At 60.6% G+C, this 26,760-nt stretch overlaps 2 protein-coding genes across 3 annotated transcripts in view; one reads left to right on the forward strand and one right to left on the reverse strand.

Annotated features, from left to right (window-relative positions):
• Positions 1-3,953: 3,953 nt before the first annotated feature.
• Positions 3,954-7,503, forward strand: LOC144280254 (uncharacterized). Of its 2 annotated transcripts, XR_013348758.1 has the most exons (4): positions 3,954-4,165; positions 4,496-4,671; positions 5,571-5,708; positions 6,793-7,503. XR_013348758.1 is itself a non-coding variant. In XM_077842143.1 (3 exons), the coding sequence occupies exons 1-3, from the start codon at positions 4,394-4,396 to the stop codon at positions 6,842-6,844; spliced, it is 468 nt and encodes a 155-aa protein (XP_077698269.1). In that variant the 5' UTR covers positions 3,954-4,393; the 3' UTR covers positions 6,845-7,503. The 2 variants fall into 2 exon arrangements, 1 of the variants encoding a protein (XP_077698269.1); XM_077842143.1 differs by having other exon boundaries at positions 3,954-4,671.
• Positions 7,504-7,942: 439 nt separating this feature from the next.
• Positions 7,943-26,760, reverse strand: part of ABCA7 (ATP binding cassette subfamily A member 7) — a 49,254-nt gene continuing 30,436 nt past the window's right edge. The window contains exons 26-50 of the mRNA XM_077842162.1: positions 25,118-25,166; positions 23,962-24,069; positions 22,884-23,038; positions 22,274-22,398; positions 22,056-22,154; positions 21,426-21,621; positions 20,967-21,061; positions 20,544-20,576; positions 20,029-20,134; positions 19,672-19,746; positions 19,185-19,354; positions 18,917-19,094; positions 18,123-18,238; positions 17,445-17,589; positions 17,070-17,193; positions 16,695-16,824; positions 15,681-15,801; positions 14,681-14,743; positions 14,203-14,309; positions 13,572-13,840; positions 13,355-13,489; positions 12,537-12,640; positions 11,929-12,021; positions 10,938-11,181; positions 7,943-9,912 (exon numbers count right to left, since the gene is read on the reverse strand). Coding sequence (XP_077698288.1) covers positions 9,881-9,912; positions 10,938-11,181; positions 11,929-12,021; positions 12,537-12,640; positions 13,355-13,489; positions 13,572-13,840; positions 14,203-14,309; positions 14,681-14,743; positions 15,681-15,801; positions 16,695-16,824; positions 17,070-17,193; positions 17,445-17,589; positions 18,123-18,238; positions 18,917-19,094; positions 19,185-19,354; positions 19,672-19,746; positions 20,029-20,134; positions 20,544-20,576; positions 20,967-21,061; positions 21,426-21,621; positions 22,056-22,154; positions 22,274-22,398; positions 22,884-23,038; positions 23,962-24,069; positions 25,118-25,166 — 3,072 coding nt within the window. The 3' untranslated portion in view covers positions 7,943-9,880. The remainder of the gene's footprint in view (positions 9,913-10,937; positions 11,182-11,928; positions 12,022-12,536; positions 12,641-13,354; positions 13,490-13,571; positions 13,841-14,202; positions 14,310-14,680; positions 14,744-15,680; positions 15,802-16,694; positions 16,825-17,069; positions 17,194-17,444; positions 17,590-18,122; positions 18,239-18,916; positions 19,095-19,184; positions 19,355-19,671; positions 19,747-20,028; positions 20,135-20,543; positions 20,577-20,966; positions 21,062-21,425; positions 21,622-22,055; positions 22,155-22,273; positions 22,399-22,883; positions 23,039-23,961; positions 24,070-25,117; positions 25,167-26,760) is intronic.

Raw genomic sequence — 26,760 nt, forward strand, 5'->3', positions numbered from 1 at the left:
TTTATTTTTTATTTTAAATGATACACAAGTCAAACATAAAATTTTACTACGACAACACAAGGTCTGTACGAGGACAGACGTCCCTGCCGGCGACTCCCTGTTAGCCCGCGCTGAGGACAACCTCCCGGGGCCTTCTGGGAGCGACAGTCATGTGGCCTGACTGCAGAAGCGGGCTGCCATATTGAAAGCAAGGACAGGCTGAAGCCAAGGTGTGTGGCTGCACGTGCCCTGCCCTGGGGCGTGGTACGAAGCTGTGTTGTGTTGATCCAGACTGTTTGTGTTGCTACTGGTGCCGTGGCCTTGGAGCTCCAGCCAAGCCTGCGGGTGTTCAGCAGGAGGGCGGGCAGAGCAGCCCATGGAGGGCAGGAAGAAAGCCCCGGGGATCGTCTGTTCATCCGGGTGCCCGCAGACATGGGGGGCCCGCCCCCCAAAGCAGTGCGGGAGGCCTCAAAGGGGCCGTGCCTGACGGCTGCACCATCACACGCTGCACCAAGCCTCGATCATTAGCCGATGCATGTGGACAGTGGACAGTGGACCTAGGGGTGACAGTGGACGAGAAGCTGGATATGAGTCAGCAGTGTGCCCTTGTTGCCAAGAAAGCCAATGGCATTTTGGGATGTACAAGTAGGGGCAGAGCGAGCAGATCGAGGGAAGTGATCGTTCCCCTCTATTCGACATTGGTGAGGCCTCATCTGGAGTACTGTGTCCAGTTTTGGGCCCCACACTACAAGAAGGATGTGGATAAATTGGAGAGAGTCCAGCGAAGGGCAACAAAAATGATTAGGGGACTGGAACACATGACTTATGAGGAGAGGCTGAGGGAACTGGGATTGTTTAGTCTGCAGAAGAGAAGAATGAGGGGGGATTTGATAGCTGCTTTCAACTACCTGAAAGGGGGTTCCAGAGGATGATTCTAGACTATTCTCAGTGGTAGAAGAGGACAGGACAAGGAGTAATGGTCTCAAGTTACAGTGGGGGAGGTTTAGGTTGGATATTAGGAAAAACTTTGTCACTAGGAGGGTGGTGAAACACTGGAATGTGTTACCTAGGGAGGTGGTAGAAGCTCCTTCCTTAGAAGTTTTTAAGGTCAGGCTTGACAAAGCCCTGGCTGGGATGATTTAATTGGGGATTGGTCCTGCTTTGAGCAGGGGGTTGGACTAGATGACCTCCTGAGGTCCCTTCCAACCCTGATATTCTGTGATTCTATGATTCTATGACACCGCTCCAGCTCCCCCCACAAAAGCCAGATTGGGCGTCCCCAGACCCCTCACGCCCTGCCCCAAAGAGCCTCTCTGCACGCAAGCCCATTGGCCGTGTGGGAACGTGCCCTACCTGGCAAGAGAGAAACTGGCTGCAGCCACGAAGTCTACGGCCAACCTTTCAGAGGAGGCATTGAGACCCTGCCCCTATCTGTCGCCAATACAGACCAGCATTGGCCTGCCTGCTCCAGGACACCAAAGTCCTCTAAGTATCATATTGTCCAGAGGCTCAGAAGCCTATTGGCTGTTCTGGGCCCCTGGTCAAAGCAAATACCTCCTTGACCTTTGCAAAACCAATATCCTTGCCATGGCTGTGGCAGCTGGTTTGCGGCAGCCAGTGCTGAGCCCAGCGAGTGGCATCTCCTGGTGTCCAGCGGTTCCCCCCATCTGTGTTACCCACCTGCTGGCCATAGGCTCACACACAGACTGCAAGCTCTCCAGGGAGGGGAATGGCTCTCTGCTAGCCAAACATCCAAAGCCGAGCACAATGGGGCCCTGGCCTCTAGAAACTCCTGTGAATCTAATACTAATAAATACCAGTATGAGGCAGCTACTCGGGGGGTGCTGCAGGTGAGGGAGAGTAAGAGGGCATCAATAGCGGAATAAGGGCTAGGGAGTGGGAGGTTTGGGGTCATGGTGAAAGGGATGGAAGCTGTCCTAAGTGAGAGGCAGCGTGATCTAGTGTTTAAAGCACTAGGTTGGGAGGCTTGGGTTCTATTCTTGAGTCTCCCAAAGTTCTGCCTCTGGTAAGTCACAGCCCCCGCTTGGTGCCTCAGTTTCCTCATCTGTAAAATGGGGCTAACGTGACTGACCTCCTTTGTAAAGCACTAAGTGCTATTGCTGAAAAACACCAGCGAATAGTAATCCTTAGCGCGTCACTGGAAAAGTTGGCACTCGCTGTGCTGGGTGATTGGGTGGGCTAAGAGAATGGGCACCAGGGGCAGCCCAGGTGGCAATCCGGGAAAGGGCACACAGCGCACGGGGTGCCCAGTAGAGTGCAGGGTGTTTTGGGAGGGGGTTACAATGCAGGGGAACGAGAGCAGGGAGCCCGAAGGAGAAGCCGCGTGAATGAGTCATTCTAGTAAAACCCTTGGCACTGGCCCATGTGAGCAATTCCACCTTAAGAGGTGCCCGGCTGGGCCCTGCCCCACCCCCGGCAGCAGGCAGGTTGGGCCAGGACTGGGTGTGAAGCTGGCTCTTTGGTGGATGAGCTGGCTGGGTCCTCGGGCTCTGTTCCTTGCTTGGTTACTCTCCCAGTCGGCACAGAGCAGGGGGCAGGCTGGGCGGGAACGATGGCTGGCACCCAGCAGCTGGGGCAGGACGTTCAGGGGTGACAGAGCCACGGGCAAACCAGGGCGCAGACCGATTCCGGGGAAGGGGGGGGGCAGGTGCATGGATCTGCCCAGAGGAGAGGTACCAGGTTATGGCCCATGCTGGGAACCTCCGACCTGCCTCCATGCGCTGCCTGCCTCGTCCTCCTCCTCCAGCTCTCTCCATCTTCCCTCCTTTGGCCTAATCTCCTTCCCCCTGTACCTTACCTCTCTGTTTTAGTTTCCCTTCCAGCAGTACCACCAACCGCCCCCCGTGAGATCCACCCCTGCCAAAGTAAGTCCGGCCTTCCTCCGGGGCAGGAGAACGAAGCCACACTACAAATGGCCTTGGGCCACCAGAAGAGGGCAAGAGCTCAGCAGAAGTTACCATCCATCATGTGGACGGACTTGGTGTTCCACCCCGCCCCATGCCAGCTGCAGCTGGAAGGTACGGCTCAGGTATATCCCCCATCCCCGGCAAGCCTGAATGATTCCAAAGGACCTTACAGGTAAAGAGAGAGAGAGTGTGTGTGTGTGTGTAGAGTCTGAAATGCAGCCTCCTCTGGGGTGGGACACTGTAGCTGTTTAACAGCTGCACAGCTATGGCATAGCACAGGGAAGCGAAGAAGAGCATTGCATCCACCTCAAGGCGTGGCGGGGGGCTAGGCAGCTGCTGGAGGTGCCAGCTGAAGCCAGGCTCTGCTCCCATCTGGGTGTGATGTCGGGGCACGGACACAGCTGAGATGAACAGGGAGCAGGCAGCGCCTTCCCTGGGCCGTGGCACTCGCACTTCTGAGAGGAGGGATCTAAAAATAATCCACCCAAATTGCTTCCTTTGCGGGGAGCCGGCAGCAGGCCTGGCCGAGAGCCTGGGCAGAGATGGGCAATGCTCAGCGTTCCTCTTTCGTTCCAGACCGCCCACTGGTGAAGGCAAGAGAGGCCTGGAGGGCGGCTGGGCCCCCGGGGCAGGCGGCAGACCCCTCGGGTAGGGGGCACAGAACAGGCAGGTGGAAGGAGAGAAAGAAGCTGGCCCCTCGGGCCACGGCCCCCATCCCTGAACACGGGCGAGGAGGAACAGGGTCTTCTCCAACCAGCTGCAGCACTTCAAAGACCCCGGCAGAGGCCCTGTCCGCGCCCCAGGGGCCCAGAGATGCAGCCAACAGGGAGAAGCCCAAGCTCAGGAAGATCTTGGTCGACCTTCGCCCCGTGCTGGAGGCCGTTACGGAGCCCTGGGACTCCTGGGAGGGGCGTTCAGAGACGAGGAGCGCCCGTCGCGCTGGGCGCTCTCCCCGGGAGCGTGGACAGCCCAGCAGGGGAGGCCGCGCCGGCGGCAGCGGAGCCAGCCCCGTAGAAGATCAGGCTCAGCGGGTCACCGCTCTGCCCCCTCCAGCGGCCCAGCCCGCAGACAGCGGCCAGGCTGCCGCGGCGCATGAGCCGCCCCTGGGCCAGGCGCCGGCTCCGAGGGACGGCGCGCTCGCCCGCCGGGCTGCTCCGAGGCGGCAGCCCACGTCTCCAGCGGGCTTCCCGAAGACAAGCCTCCAGCCAGAGCCAGCGGAGCAGCGGCTGCCCCCCGAGTGCAGCAGCTCGGCGGAGACGGTGAGTACCAGCGTCTGCTCGCTCCTCCGCTCACCGTCCCCAGGCCCCGCCAAGCGAAGCCCTGCAGCAATTTGCACCAAGCCCAGGCAATGGGATTTCCCGCAAGGGACGAACGAAGGGGCATTAGCAGGAGCAGTGGGCGGCTCCCACAACCTCGCCGCCCCCTCACGCCAGCGTGCCCCCTGCACACGGGATCTGTCTGCTTAGGGGCGTTGGAAGGTGGCCACCATGGGGCCTGAGACTGCAGTGAGCCCCCGCAGGGGCGGAGTGGGGGTGCACGCGTTACAGGCACGGGGCGGCCCCACTCCTCCCTCTCTCTTTCTCAGCCAGGCTGGAGCGGGCAGCCTCCTGAGGCCAGAGCGCTCCCCAGACATCCAGCTCCCCACGCGTCTGCTCCTGCAGCGACTCCGGGAGACCACGACCAGCAAGAGCCACCAGCTGATCGCTCAGGCTCTGCAGTCTCTGCGCAAGGAGCTGCAGGGGGAAGTGTCTGCCTCGCCCCACGAGTGAGTGAACCCCACAGAGCGCGCCCAGGCTGCTTGGAGACCTGGTTGCAGCTTCGCCCCCGAAAGAGCTTTCGCGCCGACAAGCTAGGTCCCTCCCCAGCCCCCCGGGGCACCTTCCTGGACTCGCCCTGCCCCTGCAGCAGGGCGCTTGGGGACGTGTCAGTCGAGGCCTTTGGGGGTGGTGGGACACAGCTAGACGTGCCGGGGGGACTTTGGTGACGTGCAGGGGCGACCGTCTTGCGTTGTGAGGCCTCAGGCCGAGCTGCCCCTGCTGGCTTTGAACCGGACACCTCAGGGATCCTGGAGATGTCACACCCCGCGCTGCCTTCCCTCAGCCAGCCCCCTGCCGCTTGACATGCTCAGCGCCCCAGATCTTGCATCTCGGCTCGGGCCAGGAGCCCTTGCTAGGGGAGGCGGAACAGAAGGGGGACGAGAAACTGAGAACACAGGGCTGGGGCTCAGGGAAGACTTCAAGCAGCCAGTGCCAGTAACCCTCTGCCCTTCCTTCCATGCAGGGATCACAGAGGGCTTTGCAGACACTCAGCTAAGCCTCACCCCCCTGAGAGTAGCTATCGCCAGACCCAGTTTACTGAGGGGGACGGGACTTGCCTGAGCTCACTCAGCAAGTCTAGACCAGGAATAGAACCCAGGAGTCCTGGCTCCTTGCCCCCCTGCTACTCACAAGTCCCCAAATTGTGATTGCCCGGAGAACTGCATGCAAGCCCTAAGTGGGGTCTCCTGCATGGGCACGGGGAGAGGGGCTCCCTGTCTCCCTTACCCTGAGCACCAGAGCGCTCCCGTGAGGAGATGATACACAGCTGGGGGGTGGGGGGCGAGGCGAGGACCAGGCTCCCATCCCAGCACCAAGGGGCAGAGCCCAGCTAGCTGTCTCCTTGCAGAGGGGAGAGGTGGCGTTTGCTCCGGGAGCCTGCGCTGAACAGGAGGGATGATGCCAGGAGGAGGAACAGGAAGGCCGTGGGGCTGCATCCTGCGGCTGCAGAGAGGAGACTGGTGAAGCTCACCTGGAGGACAGGCAGGTGAGCCACGGGGAGAACCTCGGGGGGTGTCTTGCTTCTTGGCCATGCTGGCTCACGCGGGTCCTCCAAGCCACCCTCCTTCCAGCACGTGGGGGGGGGGGAGGGAGGAGATGTTCTGCTTCCCTCAGCTCTGCAGGGATCCACAAGAGCTCCCCACCCCCGTGTACCCCTCCTCCTACCCCTGCAGACCACGGCAGCCTGAGATTCTGAATCCCTTAACCGGGCCAGGGAGCTGGGAGCTGGAGAAGGAACATGAGGATAGGGAACCTGCCTTCTGCAGGTCCCAGAGTAAGGCGAGGCAGAGGGATCCCACCCTGGCCGGCAGGGCAGGTGCGTGCCAGCAGGTCCCAACACACTTCAGCTTTCCCAAATACCACAAGGGCACGATGCATCCAGAGCACAATGAACCCAGGCCTCTGACATGCCAGCCTAGGGCAGAGCTGTTCTGCCACCGTGGCAGTGAGATCATTGTCCTTTTCAAGCCCACGTAACCGTGTCCTAGGAACCGGACAATCCCGCCTCAGGCTTTCGCAGCGCAGGCGGGGCTGTAGCCGCAGCGAGACAGGGAGGGGGCGGTGGGGTTTGGCAAAAGGCCCCTGCAAGAGAATGAGATGGGGCAGAGCCAGCCACCACAGGACATTCCTGCCCTCGGGGGATCTGCCCCCCACCGAGCCCAGTCCAGCCAGAGGATAGGGCCAAAACAAGACAGATCACATTCCCCGAGCCAGGGGAGCAGTTCCCCGGTGCTTGCACGCCGCCGTCTGTACCATGCAGACACCCCGGCCCTTCGGCCCTTTTCTTAAGGATCGGATCCAGTTGGGAATCGAGTGCTGGTGAAACCCCTGGGGCCCAAAAACACCTCTAGCCCCATCAGCACACACTATCCCCTGCGTCTGTGCTGCCATGAAGGCATCTCCCCCGGGGCTTAGGAGTGGGGCACCATCCCATGGCCCAGACTGCCACAGGGGCTGGAGGCGTTTTGTGCCAGGGACACTTGCTCACCAGGACCTGGACTAAGGCCTCCAGCTCCCTGTTTCCTCGTTCCTGGCATCTCCTCCCTTTCACCCCTCCTGTTCTCTTCCAGCCCCATTGCTGGCAACACCAGGGAGGCAGCCTGCCCCAAAACCCACCGCTGACAGCCCCAGGACGAGAGCAGCTGGGTCATGCAAACCTGCTCCGTCCCATGTCAAAGCAGCACCGCCCTGCTGGAGGAGAGCCCAGTACAGCCAGCAGCAGAGCCAGAGAAGATCCGGGGGGGGGCACAGGCCCCTCCGGCCCAGCTCCTGAGCCTCTGGCCAGGGTGAAGGAGCCAGAGGCTCCTGGACCCACGTGGCCAGGAAGACCCCAGCTCTACACCAAGAACTGACCTTCCCCCACTCTGCTGCCAGGCCTGACAGCTGGATTTCTAACTCTGCCTGATTGGTCCTGGCCTTCTTACTCCACCCTGGCCACCGGTGGGATAGCTCAGCCAGGAGTTAACCCCCTGCTTGTCAGGGATCTGTAGCTGGTGGTCCACTTCTGTGCGCCCCCATCCCCCAGTGAGGACAAAGCGGGATGTGTGCGTGACGGGGACCGAAATGCAAAGGCCACCTCTCTGAACCAGAGGAAAAGAAGTCACTTGGTTCCATAGGGTGAATTAACCTGTGGAACTCACTGCAGGTATAGAGAAGAGAATCCAATGGTTAGAGGTGAGGGAACAGTCAGGACTCCTGGGTTCTGTCCCAGTGACCATAGGCAAATCGCTTCTCCTTGTGCCACAATTTGCCCTTGTGCACAATAAAGGGTATTAAACACAGGGCCTGAGGGGTTAATTATTCTCCAAGTACTGAAAACCTGCAGCTAGAAGATGCTAACTTACATTAGGCCCCTATGTACTAGGGCAACAGGTGAGTTAGGAACACTTAGTGGGCGGCTAGCACCCGGGAGACTTGGCTGCAAGTCCCAGCTCTCCCTGTGACCTTGGACAAGTGGCTGAGGGCCCGATTTGTAACCCTGGCCCTCAGTTCCCAGCTGTGCTATGGGGTTTAAAGCCCTGCCCTCCCTCGCAAGGTGGGTAGTGAGGATAAATATACTCAAGATTGTCAGCTGCTCAGAGCCTGTGGAAATGGGGCTGGCTAAGTGCCCTAGACCCACAGAACAGGGGAGGAAAGAGAGAAACGAAGGATGAGCTGGAGAACAAACCCCGACACCCAGATAGAATCATTCCACCCCCAGACTGGGGGTTATTGTGTGCGTATATTTAATTCGCTTAGTATTTCACGCAAATCTCCACGGACTCTGCTCTATAAATACCAAAGAACAGACCAGCTACATGAGAGAGCCCAGCCCCAGTGCCCTCAGGGCAGAGCGGATGGGGCATGGGGGCAGGGTCACGCCTCTTTGGGGCCTGGGGCCAGCGTTGTGTGGAGGGGCATCGGCTCAGGTGTTTGTAACAGTCGGCTGGGGCGCGGCGATGCCCTAGCCCAGCCTAACGCCCAGGGCACAAACGCCACAGAAGGTCGTCAGCGGCCACTGCCTGCTTCTCGGACCATTGGGAGAAGAGGCCGGCCATGGCCATGGCAACATGGGCCATTTTAAAAGGGGATAATACAATACTTAGATGGTGGGCGGGGCTGGTGGTGAGAGTGGGCGGAGTCTGTGCTAGGACAGCGCCCGGGGAGAATGCTACATCGTCTTTGGGGACGGGAGGTCACTGCATTGTTAGTGATGGGGCGGACGGACAGAAAAGCAGGCCGCCTCGGAGAGGAGGCGGGCATCAGCTGTTCTCTCCTCCAAAGGAGGACTGGAAGAGTGAGGGCCACTGCCCCTGCCTTGCCAGGGAAGGTGCCAGGGATCAGGGACCAACTCCCGCTCAGTGAGACCTTCACCACCGCTCCCACCAGGAGCCAAGATCTGGCCCATGAACAGCCAGGAGGGGAGGTAGCTGGGAAGCCTTGGGGTTCACAGACCTCCCCGCCTAGGGACAGCTCAGGCTCCAGGCAGGGGCATAGCAGCTCGGGGCCTCGTGCTGGGAGAGCGACTTGGTCTGAGGAAGGATTAACGCAAAGGGATGTTCCCATGGGAGGCCACCAGTGGATGCAGCATGCTAAGCCCTGGGGCAGGGCGGAAAGGAGGGGCTCACGGCCCCAGCAGCTGAAGGAGTGTTACTGACAGGCTCCCAGCCAAGCCCCTTGGTGGCTGCAGCATGGGGAATGGAGGGGAAATGGAGCGCCCTCCCCAGGAAGAGAGAGGATCCCTGACATCACACGGCTGGCGAGGGCCTTGCAGTCACTGGGGGGTGGGGGGCAGCCCTGTGGCCTGTTCGAACAGCAGCTCACAGCAGAATGCAGTGAAGGGGACCAAGGACCCCGCAGGGTCCAGCCGAGCCTCCCCCTTGGGCGCCCAAGCGGCTTGGTTTAATGCGGGTAAGTCTCTGAGAAAGGCCCCTGGGCCCTACTGTGGGCAGGAAGTGCATGGAGCTGGGCAGGGCAAGGGGTGACATCCACGCCCCCGGCCCACCCAGAACCGGGGCAGGGCGCAGTACAAATACCAAGCGAGAGCTGTGCCTGCAAGGAGCCAGCCACAGGAGCCCGAGGAGGAGAGCCTGACGGGCCCAGCCTGGGATTCAAACTCAGGGCAGAGGTGGGCGTTGGAGCCCTGGGAGTGTGGGAGGCAGATCATACCTCCTGGTTGCCACTTAAGGCATAAGGAGGCTCACCCCACCCCACCCCTTGCTCGCTGGGAGAGGGGGTGACTCCCAGGAAAGCTCCCTGCACCCTAGGGTGGGGGCTTGGCAGGAGCTGCTCCCAGAGGGCACCGTGGAGTCAGGCACTACCCCCTCTGCACTGTTGATTCAGGTTTAGGGGGCTCTGCGTCACTCCCCTGGAGGGACAGCCACGGATGTGGGGTGAGGAGCATCAGCTGGGGGCCTCTGCCCCCTAGGAGCAATGCGTGTTTTATTGATTCAGCTTTAGGGGTAGGTGGGGCTTTCCCTCCACCCTGCCCAAGTAGGAGGAGCCCTGGTGCTATGAGAGAAGCCCCCCCTCTGTATTTTGGCTACACTCCTGGCCGGGGGAGGGTCTCAGACTGCACTCTCCTGGTAGCTGTCGTCCTCCAGGAAGTGGGTGATCCTCTTCCAGGGGTCAGGGGGCTGGGGCTTGGACAGGGGTGCCAAGTCCGGCAGGGGCTCGTCTTCACTTTGGTCCTTGGCGAAATGGACAAACACCTAGCGGGAAAGGGACAAAAGCAAGAGAATCAGGCGGGGTGACAGGCAGGCTGGCCTAGTGGTCACAGCCTGGGGACTCGTGAATGGAGTCGTGTCTGGTTCACCGTAGACCTCCACTCTCCAGGCTGAACCGCATGCTAATGAAGGACTGTGAGAATTGAGAGAGAGAAAAGTTACAGAAAAAGGGAAACAACAGGCCCCGTGGGGCCGGGGGGGGGACTAGTTGGAGGTGCATATTGAAAGTTTGCTGTGGTGCATTTGGGGGACGAAGACGACATCTTGGTATCCTTCCCCGAGGAGGTAAACGCACAGTGAGTTTGCTACGTGACAAGAGGGGGCTCAAGTAGGATCACCTGAAAATGCTGGAGAGAAATTTGGGTGAGAGACACTTCTTTAGACGGGAAGGGAACCAGCTAGCTAAGCGGAGGCTCTAGAAAGCGGGGTAGGATTTTGTGTTCTATGTGACCCTTCGGTTCCAATATTCTTACCCGCTTTCACTCGAATCTCTGCTCTTTGGTCATGCCCTTCGCCTGGTTTCCACTGGAAATACATGGACGTGCGGCACATTTGCAGAGCTGCATCCTAGGCCATAGCTAGTGAGCTGGCGTGTGCTGGCTGTGGGAATTCCCAGAGGGTTCGGTGGACGAGGGGCTGGACCCAGCAGGGAATGCTTCAAGGGCTCGGCTGTGCCTATCGCTATGCCGTACAGAGGTAGTGAGGCCAGTGGGGACAGGGCTGGTGTTACCAGTGGTTGGTGGTTTCAGGGTGCTGACCCACGGCAGGCACAGACAAGTTGCCTCATGCTAAGGGCAGGCGGGGGTGAGGCACCTCACAACGCTGAGATCCCCTGGGGAGGATCCCAGCTGTTGGGAGGACGCTCTGCCATCTGGCACCTACAGGGTTAAGAGGACAGTCCCTTACGCTCGAAGTAGGGGAAACGTCCATTTATTTGATCCTGGTCCACACGGCGGTGCTGCCATCCCCAAGGCTGGAGGAGAGGGGCAGAGACCCGGCCCTGGCCTCACCTGGTCCAGCGTGGTTTGGGACACGGAATAGTCCTCGATGCGGTAGGTGCCCCTGTGAGTGGACAAGATGCTGAAGATCTTGGCCAGGGAGCAGCTCCGAGAGGGTAGCTGGTACTGCAGCATGCAATGGTGCCTCTCTTTGAGGACGATGCCGGGGAAGGAGTCCTGGATGAACGTCTCCACGGGCAGCAGGTCCGGCCTGGGGCCCGAAACCCGCAGGGTGATCGTGTAGCCGTCGCCGAACCTACGGCAAACAGGTGGGCGGCTTTGTTCGCGGACACGCCGGGCGCACGCTGACCGCTGCTCAGAGCGAGGGGGACCGACGGCTCCAGAGAGCGGCTCCAGGGGTTAACACGGCAGGGAGCTCTCTGAGCTCCAACCACTGGGGGAGTTACCCCAGCCAGGGAGGGGAGCAGGAGCTTTGGGAGAGGAGAGATCGGGAGCAGCAGGGAATTCCCCGCCCCACACGCGTGCCTCAACCCTGACCCATGGCCCATTCGTTCCCTGGCCACTCCACTCGGAACGCCACCGGGGCCAGTGGCAATGTCGTGCAATCAGGACCATTAGGGGACTGGACCGAGACCCCCAGACTCACTTCAGGGACTGCCAGATAGTGGTAACTGCTGCCCCCCACCCCCAATGCCCAAGGTGCTGGGACTGCCAGCTCCCTGAGGAGGATTCATTAGGGGGAGCAGAGGGTGGGTTCAGCTCCTTCCTTCCCTGCCTCAGCCTGGCCACTGCTGCAAGGTGGCGCCGGCATGGACATTCCCTCTCCACCCCATCAAGGTCTCTGAAACGTTCCCAGTGCAGCTCGGTCCCTAGCGGGCACTTTGCACCGCACTGGGGTTCCTGGAGAGCCTGGGGAAATTACGCGCAGGAGATGTCTGGCTGGGCAGGGAGACCAACTCGTTACCGGCCGGGCTTCGCAGGCCATGGCTGGGGAGGGATGCGAAGGGGGGGGCTGGAGAACGGCAGGATGCCACCAAGTTACCTGCTCTTCAGATGCTGCACGCTCCCCAGGCAGCGGAACCGGCCATTCACCATGATGGCCATGCGGGTGCACAGGGCTTCGCACTCCTCCATGCTGCCCGGAGGGAAGAGGTGATGGCGTGAGCGCCCCCGACTCGGCAACCCCACACTCCTCCCCTGCCCAACAGCCCCCCATGTTCGCTTCCACTGGGCTCTTCCCCGGGGGTGGGGGGGCAGCATGGGCTAGTGGAGAACGTACTCCCCACCTGAGTGCCGGACCAGGCCCTCAGCTGGGGCAAGTCGTAGCTCCACGGACTTGCAGAGGGCTACAGCTAGCTCATGTTGGCGGGGCGGGTGGCTGTTTACCCCTGCCAGGGAGCGGGAGAGCAGCAGCGCCCCCAGTTGCAAACCCCTGGCTCAGCCACAGATCAGGGGCAGCGCTGGCTTCCCTGCCCCTCACCCATGCCTCAGCCCTGCCCCAACCCTGTGCACGGCACAAAGGGAATTACTGCAAAAGGGCGGATTGACAGCTACTCGCCTGCTGGGGGGGTGGGCTAGTTACTGATGGGGGGAGGGTTGAGGCTCTGTGCAGAGGGAGGGATGCACAAGCAGCTCAGCCCTCTCCCTTACCTGTGGGAGGTGAGCACCACGGATCTGCCCTCTTTGATCACGCTGAGGATACAGTTCCACAGGAACCGCCTGGCTCGCGGGTCCATCCCTGTGGTCGGCTCGTCCTGCAACGAGCCCCGAAAGCAGCTTTGGGTCAGCCCTGGCCCTGTCCGGACCAAGGACGTGTCGGGGTGGGAAGCCCAGTGGGCTTGGCACGAAGGCCCCTGCGCCTCGCTTTTGGCTGTGTAAATCCCCGGGGCGCCCAGGGCCAGAGTGGTGTAAACAAGGGCTGTGGTGCAGCTATGGCTCCAGTCACAGCCTGGGCCCAGGAACAGAGCCCGACAGGGGAGGTCAGCTACATCAAGGCTGCGTCCCCATGTTAAATGACCATGCAAATCAACAGGGCTGGGGTTTGCATATGCAGATAACTGTGCAAATTACAGGTTTCAGAGTAACAGCCGTGTTAGTCTGTATTTGCAAAAAGAACAGGAGGACTTGTGGCACCTTAGAGACGAACCAATTTAGTTGAGCATGAGCTTTCATGAGCTACAGCTCACTTCATCGGATGCATACTGTGGAAAGTGTAGAAGATCTTTTTATATACACACAAAGCATGAAAAAATACCTCCTCCCGATGAAGTGAGCTGTAGCTCACGAAAGCTTATGCTCAAATAAATTGGTTAGTCTCTAAGGTGTCACAAGTCCTCCTTTTCTTTGTGCAAATTAGCTGCCTTCCCCCTCTCATCCGACGGTGGCTGGAGGGGGCTGACTCAGGGTGCCCGCTAGGGGCACCCGAGGGAGTAACGTCCAGGCGCCCATTGCTGCCCGGCAGCACTGACCAGGAAGACGACCGGCGGGGCACCGAGGAGGGCGATGGCCGTGGAGAGCTTGCGTTTGTTCCCCCCGCTGTAGCCCCCGGCGGGTCTGTCGGCGTACTGCGCCAGGCCCAGCTTGGAGACCCCCCACTGAGCCACCTGCAGGGAGAGAAGCACAGAGGCTGAGGAGGCGTCTCTCCTGCCTTGGGGGGGGACAGGAAGGGGCGGGGGGGGCTTTTACCCTGGGCGTCTCCTCCTCGGGGACACCTCGCACACGGCAGTAGAACACCAGGTGCTCCCGTCCCGTCAGCAGGTCGTTGATGGCGTCGAACTGGGGGCAGTAGCCCATGTTCTGATGGACCGACTGCAAGTCGCGGAGCACGCTGCGAGGACGGAGACACCGAGCAGCTGGAGGGGGCGTCCCGCAGCGGGGCCCCGGGGAAACGAATCTGCAGGGAGGGGCTGGGAGAACGGGGCGTCCCCAGGGCTGCCAGAGCCCAGCAGAGCAGCCTGAGGGCAGGAGGAAGGGGCGTGCGTGCGAGAGAGAGAGACCCGGTTCTCGTCCTAGCGCGGCACGCACCTGCCCCGTAGCTCCACCACACACAGAGACCCCCCTCTCCCGTCTGCACAACCCTGACCCCATCCTGCTCCTCCAGAGCTCCCCTCTGCACCATTTCCCACCCATCCCCCAGCCAGGCGCTCTCCTGTCCCGTCCCCCATTTCTCCCTGTAACACTCACCTATCCCGTTCACCGGGGCCTGCACCTGCCCCCCCCCATGATCTCGTCTGCACTTACCTGTCGTCCCTGCCTTCACCCCCCCAGCAGTGCTCACTTGCCCCGCACCACACCTTGCCTGCCCCTCCCCACTCACCTGTGCCCTTTCAGACAGGCATCTCCTAGGGTCACCTCCGTGTCCCCAGTCAGCATTTTGAAGGTGGACGTCTTCCCAGCGCCGTTCACCCCCAGGAGACCGAAACACTGCGCCGGGACCAAACACAGGGTTAAAGGCAAACTGTCCCCTAAGCCACCCACCCTGCCTGGCTCCCCCTTCCAAGAGGCATGGAAGTGCCCAAGAGGGGCCTCCCCGATGGCCCCAAGGAGAACAGCACTTGGACTGGGGCTCAGGGCCAGGATTTGGGGGGGGGCCTCCCCGTCACCTCTTCCTCCCTAGGACACACTCACTGGGCCGTCTGTTCCATCCCCCTGTGCCCGGTGTGACATGGGCCTGAGCCAGCCGCTTCCCCACATCGACCTGCTTCCGAACCTCTCGCTCCATGGACCAGGGCTACCTGCCCTTTTAATCCCAACCACAGCCAGCTGCCTTGCACCTGGCCCACCAGCTGCCTTACCTCCCCCGGGGGGATTCCCACACACAGGCGGTCCACAGCCGGCTTCTTCCTCGCCCAGTACACCTGAGAGAAATGGAAAGAGCCTGAGAGCAGCATCCCAGGCCTGAAGCACGTGGGGAGAGCGTGGAGTCGCGGGCTTGTGCGGGAGCCCTCCCCCCTGTGCGAATGCAGGCCAAGCACCTGCTGCAGCGAGTGTGTGGACCCCACGGTGAACATCGCATGGGACCCCACCGCTTCCTGGTGCTCTGAATCATTAGCTCCAGGGCCGCCGGACTGGTGGCAAGGGGAAGAGTTCTAATTCCTGGCAGGATGGGTTCATCGCCCTTGGAAAGACCCAGAGAGAGCCGGGGGGGTCGCGGGCGAGGGTGGATTGAAAATTTGGTCACCAAAACTGTTTTTTTTTTGGGCAGGACACTGGGTTTGTGAGCAACCGAACGTATTCACAGGAAGGGTCTGCGTTCACGGGAAAACTCAGATGGCTGTCAGAGAAAACTAACGCCCCAAAACCGAAATATTCCCGTTTGGCTCATGCCGCCGCAGAGCCTCATGGGACGTGTAGTTCAATTGCCTCATCTCTCCGCTCTCCTCTATGGGTTGGGGGCCCCAGCTGGACTGCATCTCCCATGATGCACCATGGCCAGGGACTCCCTAGGTGCATTGCCTGCCCTTGCCAATGGGGGAGGCGGTTGTGGTGGCTCATGGGAGGTGTAGTCCAATCAGGGGGGCCTGGCCCATAGTAGAGAATGGGGCCCTGTGGGAGCATTTCCAAACTGAGATTTGTTGATATTTGAACAGCTGCCAAAAAAAAAAAAAATCTGTGGAAAATTTTTATTTTCATTAAATTTTTCCATAAAACAGAAAAAAGTGGCACAAGGAAGAGCCACGACCTCCTCTGGGGGTGACGGTGGGAGGCAGATGATGATGCCCCCCGCCCCTGAGTTGAGGAACAGGCTGCTCCAGGAGTGGCATCGCTGCCCATTTCCACCCGCCCCCTCCGCACCTTGGTCAGGTCATGCAGCACCAGGATGTCTCCCTGCCGTGCTCCACTTGTGATCTTCTCCCGCTCCCTGGCCACGTCCTCGTCCTCCCTGCCCAGAGGGGGAAGTTTAACGGCAAAAGGCCTGAAGGGAAGGAGGGGGAATGGCTCAAACCAGGATGCGAACGGAGGGTGACGTCCCATGAGGGCGAGCGGTGTAGAATGGCACGTTGGACTGCACGGTTGCCATGACGCTCAGACCTAGCACGGGCTCTAGGGAGCTTGGAGATCCCATGAACGGTGCTGGAATCCTGGGGGGTCCTTGACCTGGGGGCTGTGATCAGGTGTCGGGGGTCCCAGATTGCCAAATGGGAGGGGTCCCAACTAGACCTCAGCAGGATGAGACAGAGTGTTTCATTCTATGCATCCGATGAAGTGAGCTGTAGCTCACGAAATCTTATGCTCTAATAAATTGGTTAGTCTCTAAGGTGCCACAAGTCCTCCTGTTCTTTTTGCGGATACAGACTAACATGGCTGCTACTCTGAAACCTGTCTTCATGGTAAGAGTTGCTGGTCTAATCCGGTCCCGGCTGTGGAGACAGGCCCGTGTGAGCAGGGTCAGATATTACAGTGACCATGTGAGCACATGGGTGAGAGCCAAGGGGACCTAGGCTTCTAAATCACTTAGGGTACATCCACACAGCAGCCAGGGGGTGGGGGTGTAAAATCATGCAGATCTGGCTCGGAGGCCTGGACGGACAGACGGATGCGGCAAGCGGAGGTGGCATCTCCGCCCTCCCTGGGTCATGTCACTGAGATGTTAACTCTGCCAGCCCAGCCCCTGACCCCAACGACTGGTGGGGAGCTGGGAGAAGGGGGTGTAGTGTCAAACAAAGGGGTAGATGAACAACTGGCTTTCCCCACCCTGTTATGGCAGGGACGGGGAGAGTGACTCGGGGAGGAGGCTGGCCGGAGCTGGAGTTCTACCCCAGCCGCAAGCCCATCTGCTGCTCCCGCCGCCCCCCGCCGGCCCCTCACCGGAGCTTGACGAAGAACCTGTACTGCAGCAGGATGGTGAAGAGGAAGAAGACGATGCCCTGGAGAGCCATGGCAAACATGTTCTTCCCAGCCAGGTCCCAGCACAGCGGAGACACGAAACGCTTGTCTCCTGGGAGGGGAAATAGGGCTTGAAAAGAAGAAAGGGGTGGTGCATGGGGGAGGCATGGGACAGGACAGAGTCAGTGCACGGCAGAGGGTCAGATACCACGGTGATGGCCATGGCCTAAGAACCTAGGCAGAGACAGACAGATGCTCCTGAGGAGAGTGGCGCAGGGATCACAGGTGTTACCCGTTCATGCTGAGTCTGGGGTGGGGGAACGTGTAGCCCCCACGCTCTGGGCTCAGGCCACTCACCGAACCTCTCGAAAGCATCGGCCATGGCCTGGTTCTTCACCATGTCGATGAGGCCCCGGCCCAGGCAGAAGTGCGGGAAGACGAGGAAAACCTTCTTCAGGATGCGGTTGACATGGTTCAGCTTCTGCCCGGGGCGGGGGGAAAAAGCAGAAGACTCTGGCTCAGGGGACAGCCCCAGCTCTGTGACACCAGCACGGGGGGGGCTCCCACCATCTCCTTGGGAGTCCCCTTCCCCGGGAGCTGAACTCACCTCATCGCAGGCACTGGGCTGAGGTTGGGGGCCTGGGCGGTTGCTAGTTAATCTTGGGTTGGAAAACCCCCACCGTGCAGCCTGGCCCGAGAGGGCCAGGGAAGCCCCCAGGGTGCAGGGCTCACCTGGTCGATGAAGAGCTCCAGCACGAAGGTGGCCACGCTGCCGTTGATGCCGATGAAGAGGTTGACGCAGGTCAGCACCACGTAGGCCGTGCTGGGGATGCTGAAGAGGAAGGAGGCCGGGTACATCAGCGGCGTGATGGACCAGCTGGGGTGGAAGAGGAACAGAGCTGCAGCAAAGCCAAAAGACACCCGGCCCGGCACCAAGGAACCAAGCCCATGCCGCAAACCAGGGCTGGGAGACAAGGTACCAATGTCCCACAAAACCGCGCAACCTCCCCGCTCTGTTCAGAGCAGGCCAGGCTCCAGCCGGAGGCTCGGTCCTCCAGGGCAGGGCTGCTAGCTGTAATCCACCCCTGAGAGAGACCTACCAGGCAAACGCCCTGAGGTCCAGTGTAGGGAGTGGGTATTTCAGCCTCGCTCAGATGGCCGGTCCCAGGAATGCAAGCCCAGGCTGCAGGCCCCTGAGGCTTGGAATAAACATGGACGCTTGCCTGGACCAAACCTCCAGGCCGGGCCAGCTAGCTCCCTTCCCCTTCAGGGCGAGCCTTTGGTCCCACTCCCCAGGATAGGACAGAATCCCCCTTGACCCCAACAGACAAAGCGAGCTCCCCGGCTGCACAGGGCATTTGCTCCCCGTGTCGTCAGGGCCAGGCGGGGGCCGCGCCCACCCCGGCTCACCCATAGAGGAACAGCAGCAGCACCAGGGAGGGCAGGTTGGCTGAGGACACGTAGGACTTCTGCTGGAAGCAGAGGAAGATGAGGACGACCAGCCCTGCTGGGACCAGGTAGTTACACTGTGGGGAGAAGCAGAAGAGGCAGCGGGTGTGACCCAGTCGACCCTGGTTGGGTGGGGGGATTCTAATGAGGACAGGCCTGAAGCCACCCCCCAACTCCCTCCCCTCCAGACAGGGAGCGAGCCCCTCCTCCCCCGACTCTGACCATGCAGTAGCCACTGGCGTTGAGTTTGTTGCATACCCCACACGCCCTCACTGAGCCAGCGTGCCCACCCTGTCCTGGCTCAGGGCCTCTCATTGGCCCAGCGGTGAGCCCCACTCCTGGGCGCAGGCTTTCCTGCGCAGCCCACACCCACTCTGTGCGGCGCGCTGTCCTCGGCTCATGGAGACCGGGCCACCCTGGAGGTTGATGAGCCTGCTACAACTTCAGCAAACAGAACCCTCCCTTTTAGGTCCGGCAGCAGGGGCCTCAGGTGTTTCAATCCAGAGGGCCCAGGTTCAATCCCCTCTGCTGACAACCTACCCAGGCATGCAGCCATGTTGGGGCTGACACCTGCCTCCCTTCATGAGGGTCCTGCCTGCAGGTGAGAACCTGCCTGTGAGCCTCACCAGATGCCAGCCTGACCCTGTGCTGGAGAGCTATATCCCCCACTCCCCGCCCCCAGATCCATGGAATCCCTCCTCTCCCGTGTAAACCTGCCACTCCCCAGATCTCCAGCCCCCCGGCCTGCCCCGCACCATGTCCCAGGCGAAGTTGCCCAGCCAGTAAACGCTGGGCTTCATGCCGCTGACGAACTGCAGGTGCTTGGCCTTGCTGACCCGCTCCTCGATGAGGAAGAGGACGAAGCTGGCGGGGATGAAGGACATGGCGAACATCACACAGATGGAGACCAGCACATCCACTGATGTGGCCATCCTACCATGGGGAGGGGAGAGCAAGATGAGCCAGCCACCCAGCGAGAGCCCCACCCAATCCCCACCCACCCCGAGGCTCCCCTGTACTCACAGCGCGGCCTCCGAGAGCTGCTCCTTGGTAAGGTTCAGGGGGTGGTTGATGGCCGTGATGCCGTAGCGCCAGGGCTCCGCGCCCGGGGGCAGGCTGGCCCGCAGCAGCCCGTTGTTCACCACGTTGACGAAGGACACCATGGCATGCCAGCCCTTGTTGTTGAACCAGACCTGTGGCCGCATGGCAGCGTAACGGCAACACTCAGCGTCGAGCTCGCCCCCCACTCGAACCCTGTGACTCACCCGCTGCCACCGTAGCACAGCTGGGAATTGAACCCAGGAGTCCTGAGGCCCGGTTCCCCACGGCTCTGGCTGCCAGACCGCACTCCCTCCCAGGGCCAGGAATAGAACCCAGGAGTCCTGACACCCAGTTCCCATCCCTGCTCTCTGGCCTTCTCAGGTTGGCATCGGAGGATTAGAATATGCTGCCCATGAGGGTGACAGGCCCCTGAGCTCCCCCCACAGTGGGGTTCCGTCCCCAAACTGACCTTAACATTATTGTGCGTGTCCAGCCCTTCGATGAAGCTGGTCAGGTTTCCTAGCAGCCTGTCTATGGGGCTCCCCTGGGGGCCGGAAAGGGAGATCAGGACTGGAACCAGATCGATGAGCCATTCACGAGCCTCCCTGCCCCGTGCCAGCCCCATCCTGTCCCGCCCCATGCCATCCATCCCAAGCCCCAGCCCTGCCCCAGACCTACCACCCCTGCCAAGAGTCCCATGTGGCGGATGCCGCCTTCCAACCAGGGTAGCTCTCCGACTCATTGCAAATCCCCGAGGAAGGAAACTGATTCTGTCCCCCTCCCCTGCCCTGCCCTACCCCACCCCATCCCATCCATCGGGTTATACCTTTGTGATGTTCAGCACAGCCCGGATCTCCCGCACAGCACCATCCACCTCCTCTGCCGAGGGCAGGGTCTGAGAGCTATGGGCACCCAGCGAGATGCCGCCGTACCTGGGAGGGTGGGCGCAGGGAGGGAGGATCAGGAACCCAGGCGTGCCCCCTCATGCTTCTTCCTGCCCTGGGAGATTCGGGCCAGCACCTTGGGGCTAGGGCCGGGAGACACCCCCAGGCTGTGACGATGGGAGATCAGGTGCATTGGCACATGACAGGGAGACTATCTGGTGACCAGATACTGCGGTGATGGGCACGCTATATGCATAGACATATAGACAGAGATGCTGGGGGTGCCATCCCCCTTCCACAGCAGTAGATCCCCGAGCTTCAATCAGAGCCACTAAACCCCAGCCCCCTCCCAGAGCTGGGAACAGAACCCAGGAGTCCTGGCTCCCAGTCCCATACCCTTACAGTCTTACTAAAACAATTCATACCCCAGCTCCCCCCCCACCCCTGCCCCTCTCACCTCTGCTCGTTGACCCATTTCTTGGTTCTCAACCTGCAGGAACAAAAAGGAAATGCCCGGGGAGCCGTTAGCACAGCTCGGTGGGTCTGTCCCTGCATTACAGCCACCAAACGCCTGATGAACAGCCCTAGAGAGTGAGGTAGCAATTCGCCCACAGATCAGGGACAGCTGGAGGAGTCCCAGGGCAAGCGATGCCCCCGCCCGGCCTGGAACGCAGGCCCCAGCCTTGGGGAGGGACAGTTCAGGCCCTGGTGGCCCAGTCAGCCCTTGGCTGCTGCACTGACAGGCCTCTGTGCCACCAGGTCAGTCCCAGCAGCCTCAGCTGGGATTTGGAGGGGGCAGGAAGGGAGAACTGTAGGTCGGAGGCAGAGACGGGAGCCCTCCCCAGACTGGACCAGTCCCCAGGATCCCCCGGGTGCTCACCCCTGGCGGACGATCTTGGGGTAGGTTTTCACCAGGTAATCGGAGATGTTCCTGCCTGTGAGGTTCTGGAGGATGTCGCCGGTGCCCCTTTGCACCTGGCGGGAGGACAGACGGCGACAGACAGACAGGAGACGGGACTGGTATCGTCATCGTCCCAGGCTGGGCTTAGTAGGGCCCCCAGGGCCACGCTGTGCCAAGGTCTAGTACCAACCCCGACGGAGTCCACTGGGAGCCACCCCCCTCCACCCACCCAGCCTCTACCGGCCGTGACGCTGGGGGAATAGAAGCGGGTGAGACCCGGGCGATGGCAGCTGCCAGTCTCCACGCGGGGCACTCCCTGGCCCAGTCTGACGCAGCTCCTGGCCGCTCTGGGCAGGCGGTTTTCTGCCCTCTGGGCTGAGCCTCCCTCGCCGCCCTCCCACCCCGACAACCCCAGGGGAGGTGGGAGTGGCCGGCTACCTGTGGAGGAGGAAGCCCCCCCGCTGCTTCGGGGCAGTCGGGCAGCATCTTCCTGGCCCCCCGGGAGCTGCACTCACAGGCCGGGGAGGGGTTGGCTGGCGTCCAGTCGGTGTTCCGGAAAACCTCGGCCAGGGACCGGGGCACTTCGGGGGTCCAGAAGCCTCGTTCGTGGGATGCCGGCGGGCAAGGCGCTCTCCTGAACACCCCGGGTGGGGAGAAGGCCGCTGGTTAGCGCCCAGCCTACTGCTCTCCACAGAGCTGAGTGGGAGCGAGCTCCGAGCCGGCCCCAGCTCCAGGCTAGAGCGGGGGGCATGGACCCCTGCAGGCGGGGGGTACAGCCCTGGGCAGGCCCAGTGTGTTCACTCCTCGGACGCCACTCTAGAACCCAGGACAAACACGGCCCAGACAGCAGCAGCTGCACAGGGGAAGTGTCTGGCCCAACAGAACCAACTGGCGCGAGGATGCCTCCTTATGGCAAGCACAGGGAACTGCAGCCACCTTGGGCTCCGCTCCGAGGCTCTTGGCAAGGAAGCAGGTGCAACCCCACAGGGTCCCTTCCCAGCGGCAGTAATTGCCCCCCAAGCCCATACATGCTGCCTGAGGGAGGGGCACAGGCTGGGGGGTACTCACCCCTCCAGGGCATCCCTCATGCACTTGGTACCGAAGCCCGGCTCGGCCAGCAGGGCTCCAAGGAGCTGCACAGAATCAGGGTCCCCCGGGGAGTCATCACTGAAACAGATGGAGCGGAGGGGCCACTTCCATGAGAATCCTCCCAGCCGGCGTTGCCCCGGCACAGCCCAGGCGACAGCCCCTGCCCCCCACCTCACTCCAGCTGGGATGAGACGCACCTGAAAAAGGTGAACTGCTCCCCATACATCCAGGGCTCCAGGTGCAGTGGGGGGTACTTCCCGAAGGGTGGCACGATCAGGCTGAAAAGGAGGGCGATGCACACAAAGACAGCCGGCAGGACGATCTGTGGGCAGGGGCTGGAGTCAGAGTTGGGCAGGGGGGACGGTCCGGGCTGAGCCCCTTGAGCCAGGGCATAGTCCCAGGGTCAGAGCTGGGCAGGGGGATCCCGCAACCAGGGCCCCTCGGGCTGGGGCAGAGCTGGGGCTGGGGAAGAGGGGAATCCTGCAGCCAGGGTGCTAGGACACCCTAGGTCAAGTCAAGGATCCTACAGCCAGAGAATCCGGATTCTCCAGGGGCTGGATCAGAGCTCCAGGATGCAGGCCTGACCCACTGGTAGGGGGAGAACATTCACACAGGAATATTGCCCCCCACGTTCCATTCACCCCCCCCCCACACACACACACCCCTCCCCCGATGCTCCACTGCCCTGCACCCTATGCTTGCAGAGGGGCTCCCCTCCCACACCCCCCATCAGAGCCCCCCACACACACACACTTCCCCGACCCTTTCCCGGCAGTGCCCAGGCTAAGGAGGAGAAGCCCGCAGTACTTGTGCGAAGAAGCCCCTGGTGCTGCGCCGGGCGTAGAGGAGTCTCTTGGTGAAAAGAGCCCGGAGATGCTGGCGGGTCAGGGCCCAGCCCAGCACCTGCTGGGAGCCTCTGCCATCCAGGCTGTGCAGGAAATCGGTCTCCGTGGGCTCTTCAGCTGCAAGAGGGAGAGCCAGAGACACCCCCGTCAGCCCTGCCTGCGGCTCCAATGCCCAGGGCAGCCCCCCGCCCCACCAGCGTCCTGCTCCATGGGCAGCCTGGGGCTCCAGGCCACTTTGTGTCTCCAGGGACCCGTGTCTGGGGGTGCTGGAGGGCAGCTGGGTGAATTCTGGGCAGGGCGCTAGGAGCCGGGTCATGTGCGGGGAAAGGCGGGAGGCAATGCACGGGGAAATGGGGGTGCCGGGCTCTCTACATGCGTTTCCATAGGGGAACATGTCCCTCGTCTGGCTCAGAAAAGATGCCTCAGGACCCAGGGCCGAATCCTGTCCAGGCTTCCGCCCCTCCCATGGGGAGAAGGAGAGCTCTGGACCCCCTCCCTCCCGCCGCCCAGCCTCCTACCTTTCCTGGATCCTTTGACTTGATGCAAAGAAAGAGAAAGAGGACAGGTCTCACGTAGCTGTGTGGGGAGCTTCCCCGGGGCACCAGAGCCGGGGCAGGGGAACTGACTAGCATGGCGCTGGATTCCCCATGCTGCGAACCATGGCCTGGGGGCTTGCAATGCCTGCCCAGCCACTCCCAGGCCCCCACGCCAGCTGGCTGCACCGGCTCCTGGGACGGGGCCTTTCGCTCTCGTCCGGCTAGACCCACAACAATTTCACACACACACCCCCCGCCATTCCATCTGTTACCCAGAAGCCCCTGGCTCCCGTTAGCACTGCAAGGCGGGTGCTTCAGAAGCACCCAGAAGGCACCAGTGCCAGCAAGGGCAGAGAACCAGCCGTTTCCCACCATTCAGGTCCCTGCGGGGGTGTCCCGGCGCAGGCGAGAGAGACACCAATGGGCAGATGGGAGGCTGGTCAGTTACGGAGCTCAGTGCTCCCCCCCACCAGCAGGAGCCGGAGCCTGGCTGTGCCCCCTTACCCGCCTCGGTATCTGCTGCCTCCATGTCCCCGTTCTCGCTCACCGTCCGCAGTGTGTAGGAGGAGGCGGGGGCTGCCGTTCTCACATGCTGGGGGGCTCCCCCAGAGCCTGCCAGACACAGGGCCAGAGCATCACACCATGGGCAGGCCAGAAAAAGCATGTGGAACCCAGGGCCGCGCAGAGATTTTGTGTGTGTGTGCGGGGGGGCGGGGGCACCCTGGGGCAAAATCTGAAACTGAGCTCCTCGCCCCCATCCTTCCAAAAACTTACCACTGAGGGAAGTCCCGGGGGTGGGGGGTTGGAGAGCGAGCCCCCCACTCACCCCATAGCCATGGCTCCCGTCCCATGGGGCAGGGTCCAGCTCCCCACTCCAGGTGTTCCCACCTGGCATGCAGGCTGGCAGCACCAGTCAGGTTTGCCCTACAGCCTGCCTGTCGTAGGGAGTTGGCCAGGGGACAAATTTCAGGTTTGGGGGCCCTCACAAATGGGGGGCCCGGGTCAAACTGCTCCTTTTGTTCCCCCTTCCGGGCAGCCCTGGTGACACCTCGTTACAGCCACCCAGAGGAGCAGCCTGCAGGGACTACAGGATCCGCCATGCAATGCAGCCTGGCCCCTCGGCCGTGTTGGGATTTATAGTCCCTGCAAGCCAGGCCGGCGCAGCCTGGAGTCCCAGGAGGCCTGTTTCGTATGGCCCTGCCGAGCACCCTGAGGCTGTGCTGTGCCAGCTGCCCGACTGAGTGCACAGTGACCCTGCAACTTCCTGGGCTACCCAGCTGCACCCCGTGCCTTCCCTGAGCACCCCAGGGAGAGATGGGGTGAGAACAGTTTGGGGAAAATAACTGGGTCCATCTCCCAAGGCTGAGCCCCACTGCAGTTTGAATGAAGATCCTTCTCCCAGGAGCCACGGGCTGCAGAGAACAGAGCTGAGTTTTCAGTACAGGAGCTTAGTCTAGAACTCTCATCCTTCAGCCCTAAAAATGGCATGATTCTACCTCCTGAGCTAAAGGAAAACTCCCTTAGCTAGCAGCAGTAGCAGGTCTCTTATCCCCTCTGCAGTCCAGGCACTAGAAAAATGATCATTCCTTCCACTCGCACGGCCGTTAACTTGGGCCCCCAGATGCTCAAAGCTTTTCCAAGAGGCTGCCAATGTCTTTACCTGCGGTGTCAGCATCCACTCCTGTGTCCTCAGCCACCTTCAGAAAGATCTACAGAGGGTAAACAGGAACGGAAAGGTGTTTTACCGGGAGAAAAAAGGACAGTGGGCCCTCAGCAAATCAACTCCACAGGGCAGGGAGCGTCCCAGAGCCCACTGACGGTCCCACAGTTTCTGCTGCCAGCAACGAGGCCACGGCAGCATTTCCCCCGCCCTCCACCATGTCCTCGCTGGAAAAATCCATCCAGATCCAACTGATTTCCTAGCTGGCTTTTCCTGCAGCCCTCTGACACATTTCGCTCCATATTTTTTATGAAAATATGGACACGATACGACTATGACATAACTGAGATGTACTTTATGCAAGACGGGTCTTGTAAGATATCATTGGAAAGGTTACAGTTTACTGAATGTGATCATCCAATCTGTATGGCTGTATCGTTTCTGTTCCTGAAGTTGCCGTCACTGCTAACACTTCTGGTACAACAACGGAAAAGCCGGACAGGGCTGACGACCCATCAGCGAGGACAATGGACTGTGAAAAGTCTTGGCCTTCCTGCAGAACATACTGACTTGTGACTCGTGGACACTGGGACTCTACAGAGACAGGTGGTCTTGTCACCCGGTACTAAACATTATCTGGGACTTCTTGTAACTTTTCACTGGAAGGGAAGGGGGGGGGGGTCAAGTTTGGGAACAAAAGGATTCCAGCCTTAAGGAAATCCTATTTAAGGGTGGGGAGGAAGGCAAGCGGGACAACTCCTCTCCATGGCCTGTCTGCCCAAGAAGAAAGACTGCTAAAGCCACCTGAAGGGACGGCAAGGGGGGAGTCCAGACTGAGACGGGGTTCAGGCTGAAAAGGAATATAACTGGAACGTTGAACCACAGAAACTTTGCAACCTGCCTAAAACATTTAGGGTGAGAATTTAAATTTTGTCACCTGTTTCTTAAGGATATTGAGCTTAGCTTGCGTATTTTGCTTTATTTGGTCAGTAATCTGCTTTGTTCTGTTTGTTATCTCTTATATCCACTTAAAATTCACCTTTTGTAGTTAATAAACTTATTGCTTGTTGATAACATAACCCAGTTTATGTAATTTCTAACTGGCAGGGGGGCAAGAAGTTGTGCATATCTCCCTCCACATTGAGGGAGGGGGCGAATTTCATAAAACCTTTGGGTTTGTACCCCTTAAAGGGAGTGGGCACTGGGATGTTGGAGTGAGCCCCTAAAGTGGAATCTTTCCAGAGTGGATCTGGAGGGAGTGGAGGGAGAGCTCAGTGGTTTGAGCATTGGCCTGCTAAACCCAGGGTTATGAGTTCAATCCCTGAGGGGGCCATTTAGGGATCTGGGGAAAAAATTGGGGATTGGTCCTGCGTTGAGCAGGGAGTTGGCCTAGATGACCTCCTGAGGTCCCTTCCAACCCTGATATTCTAGGATTCTGTCTCTCTGTGCAGCTGGGGGTGGCCCTGCCTGTATGCTTGATTGGAAAATGCTTGTGAGCCTAGCCCAGCAAGGCCAGGTAAAGGGGACCCAGGCTGGCAGAATAGGCTGACTCAGCGGCACCCCAAACCCGTCACACCCTCGCACTCTACGCCCTTGTCCACACTCTCTGCCCTCAACCAGGTGAGTTGTGGAGGGCAGATTGT

The sequence above is a fragment of the Eretmochelys imbricata genome, chromosome 25 (genome assembly GCF_965152235.1).
Source record: "Eretmochelys imbricata isolate rEreImb1 chromosome 25, rEreImb1.hap1, whole genome shotgun sequence".
NCBI lineage: Eukaryota > Metazoa > Chordata > Testudines > Cheloniidae > Eretmochelys > Eretmochelys imbricata.

Bases quoted from the DNA above. Each gene is read 5' to 3' on its own strand.
- LOC144280254 (XM_077842143.1), top strand. From the start codon at position 4,394: ATGGGGCCTGAGACTGCAGTGAGCCCCCGCAGGGGCGGAGTGGGGGTG. The intron at 4,672-5,570 runs GTGAGTGAACCC...GTCTCCTTGCAG, and splicing joins GTGTCTGCCTCGCCCCACGA to AGGGGAGAGGTGGCGTTTGC. The intron at 5,709-6,792 runs GTGAGCCACGGG...GTTCTCTTCCAG, and splicing joins CTCACCTGGAGGACAGGCAG to CCCCATTGCTGGCAACACCA.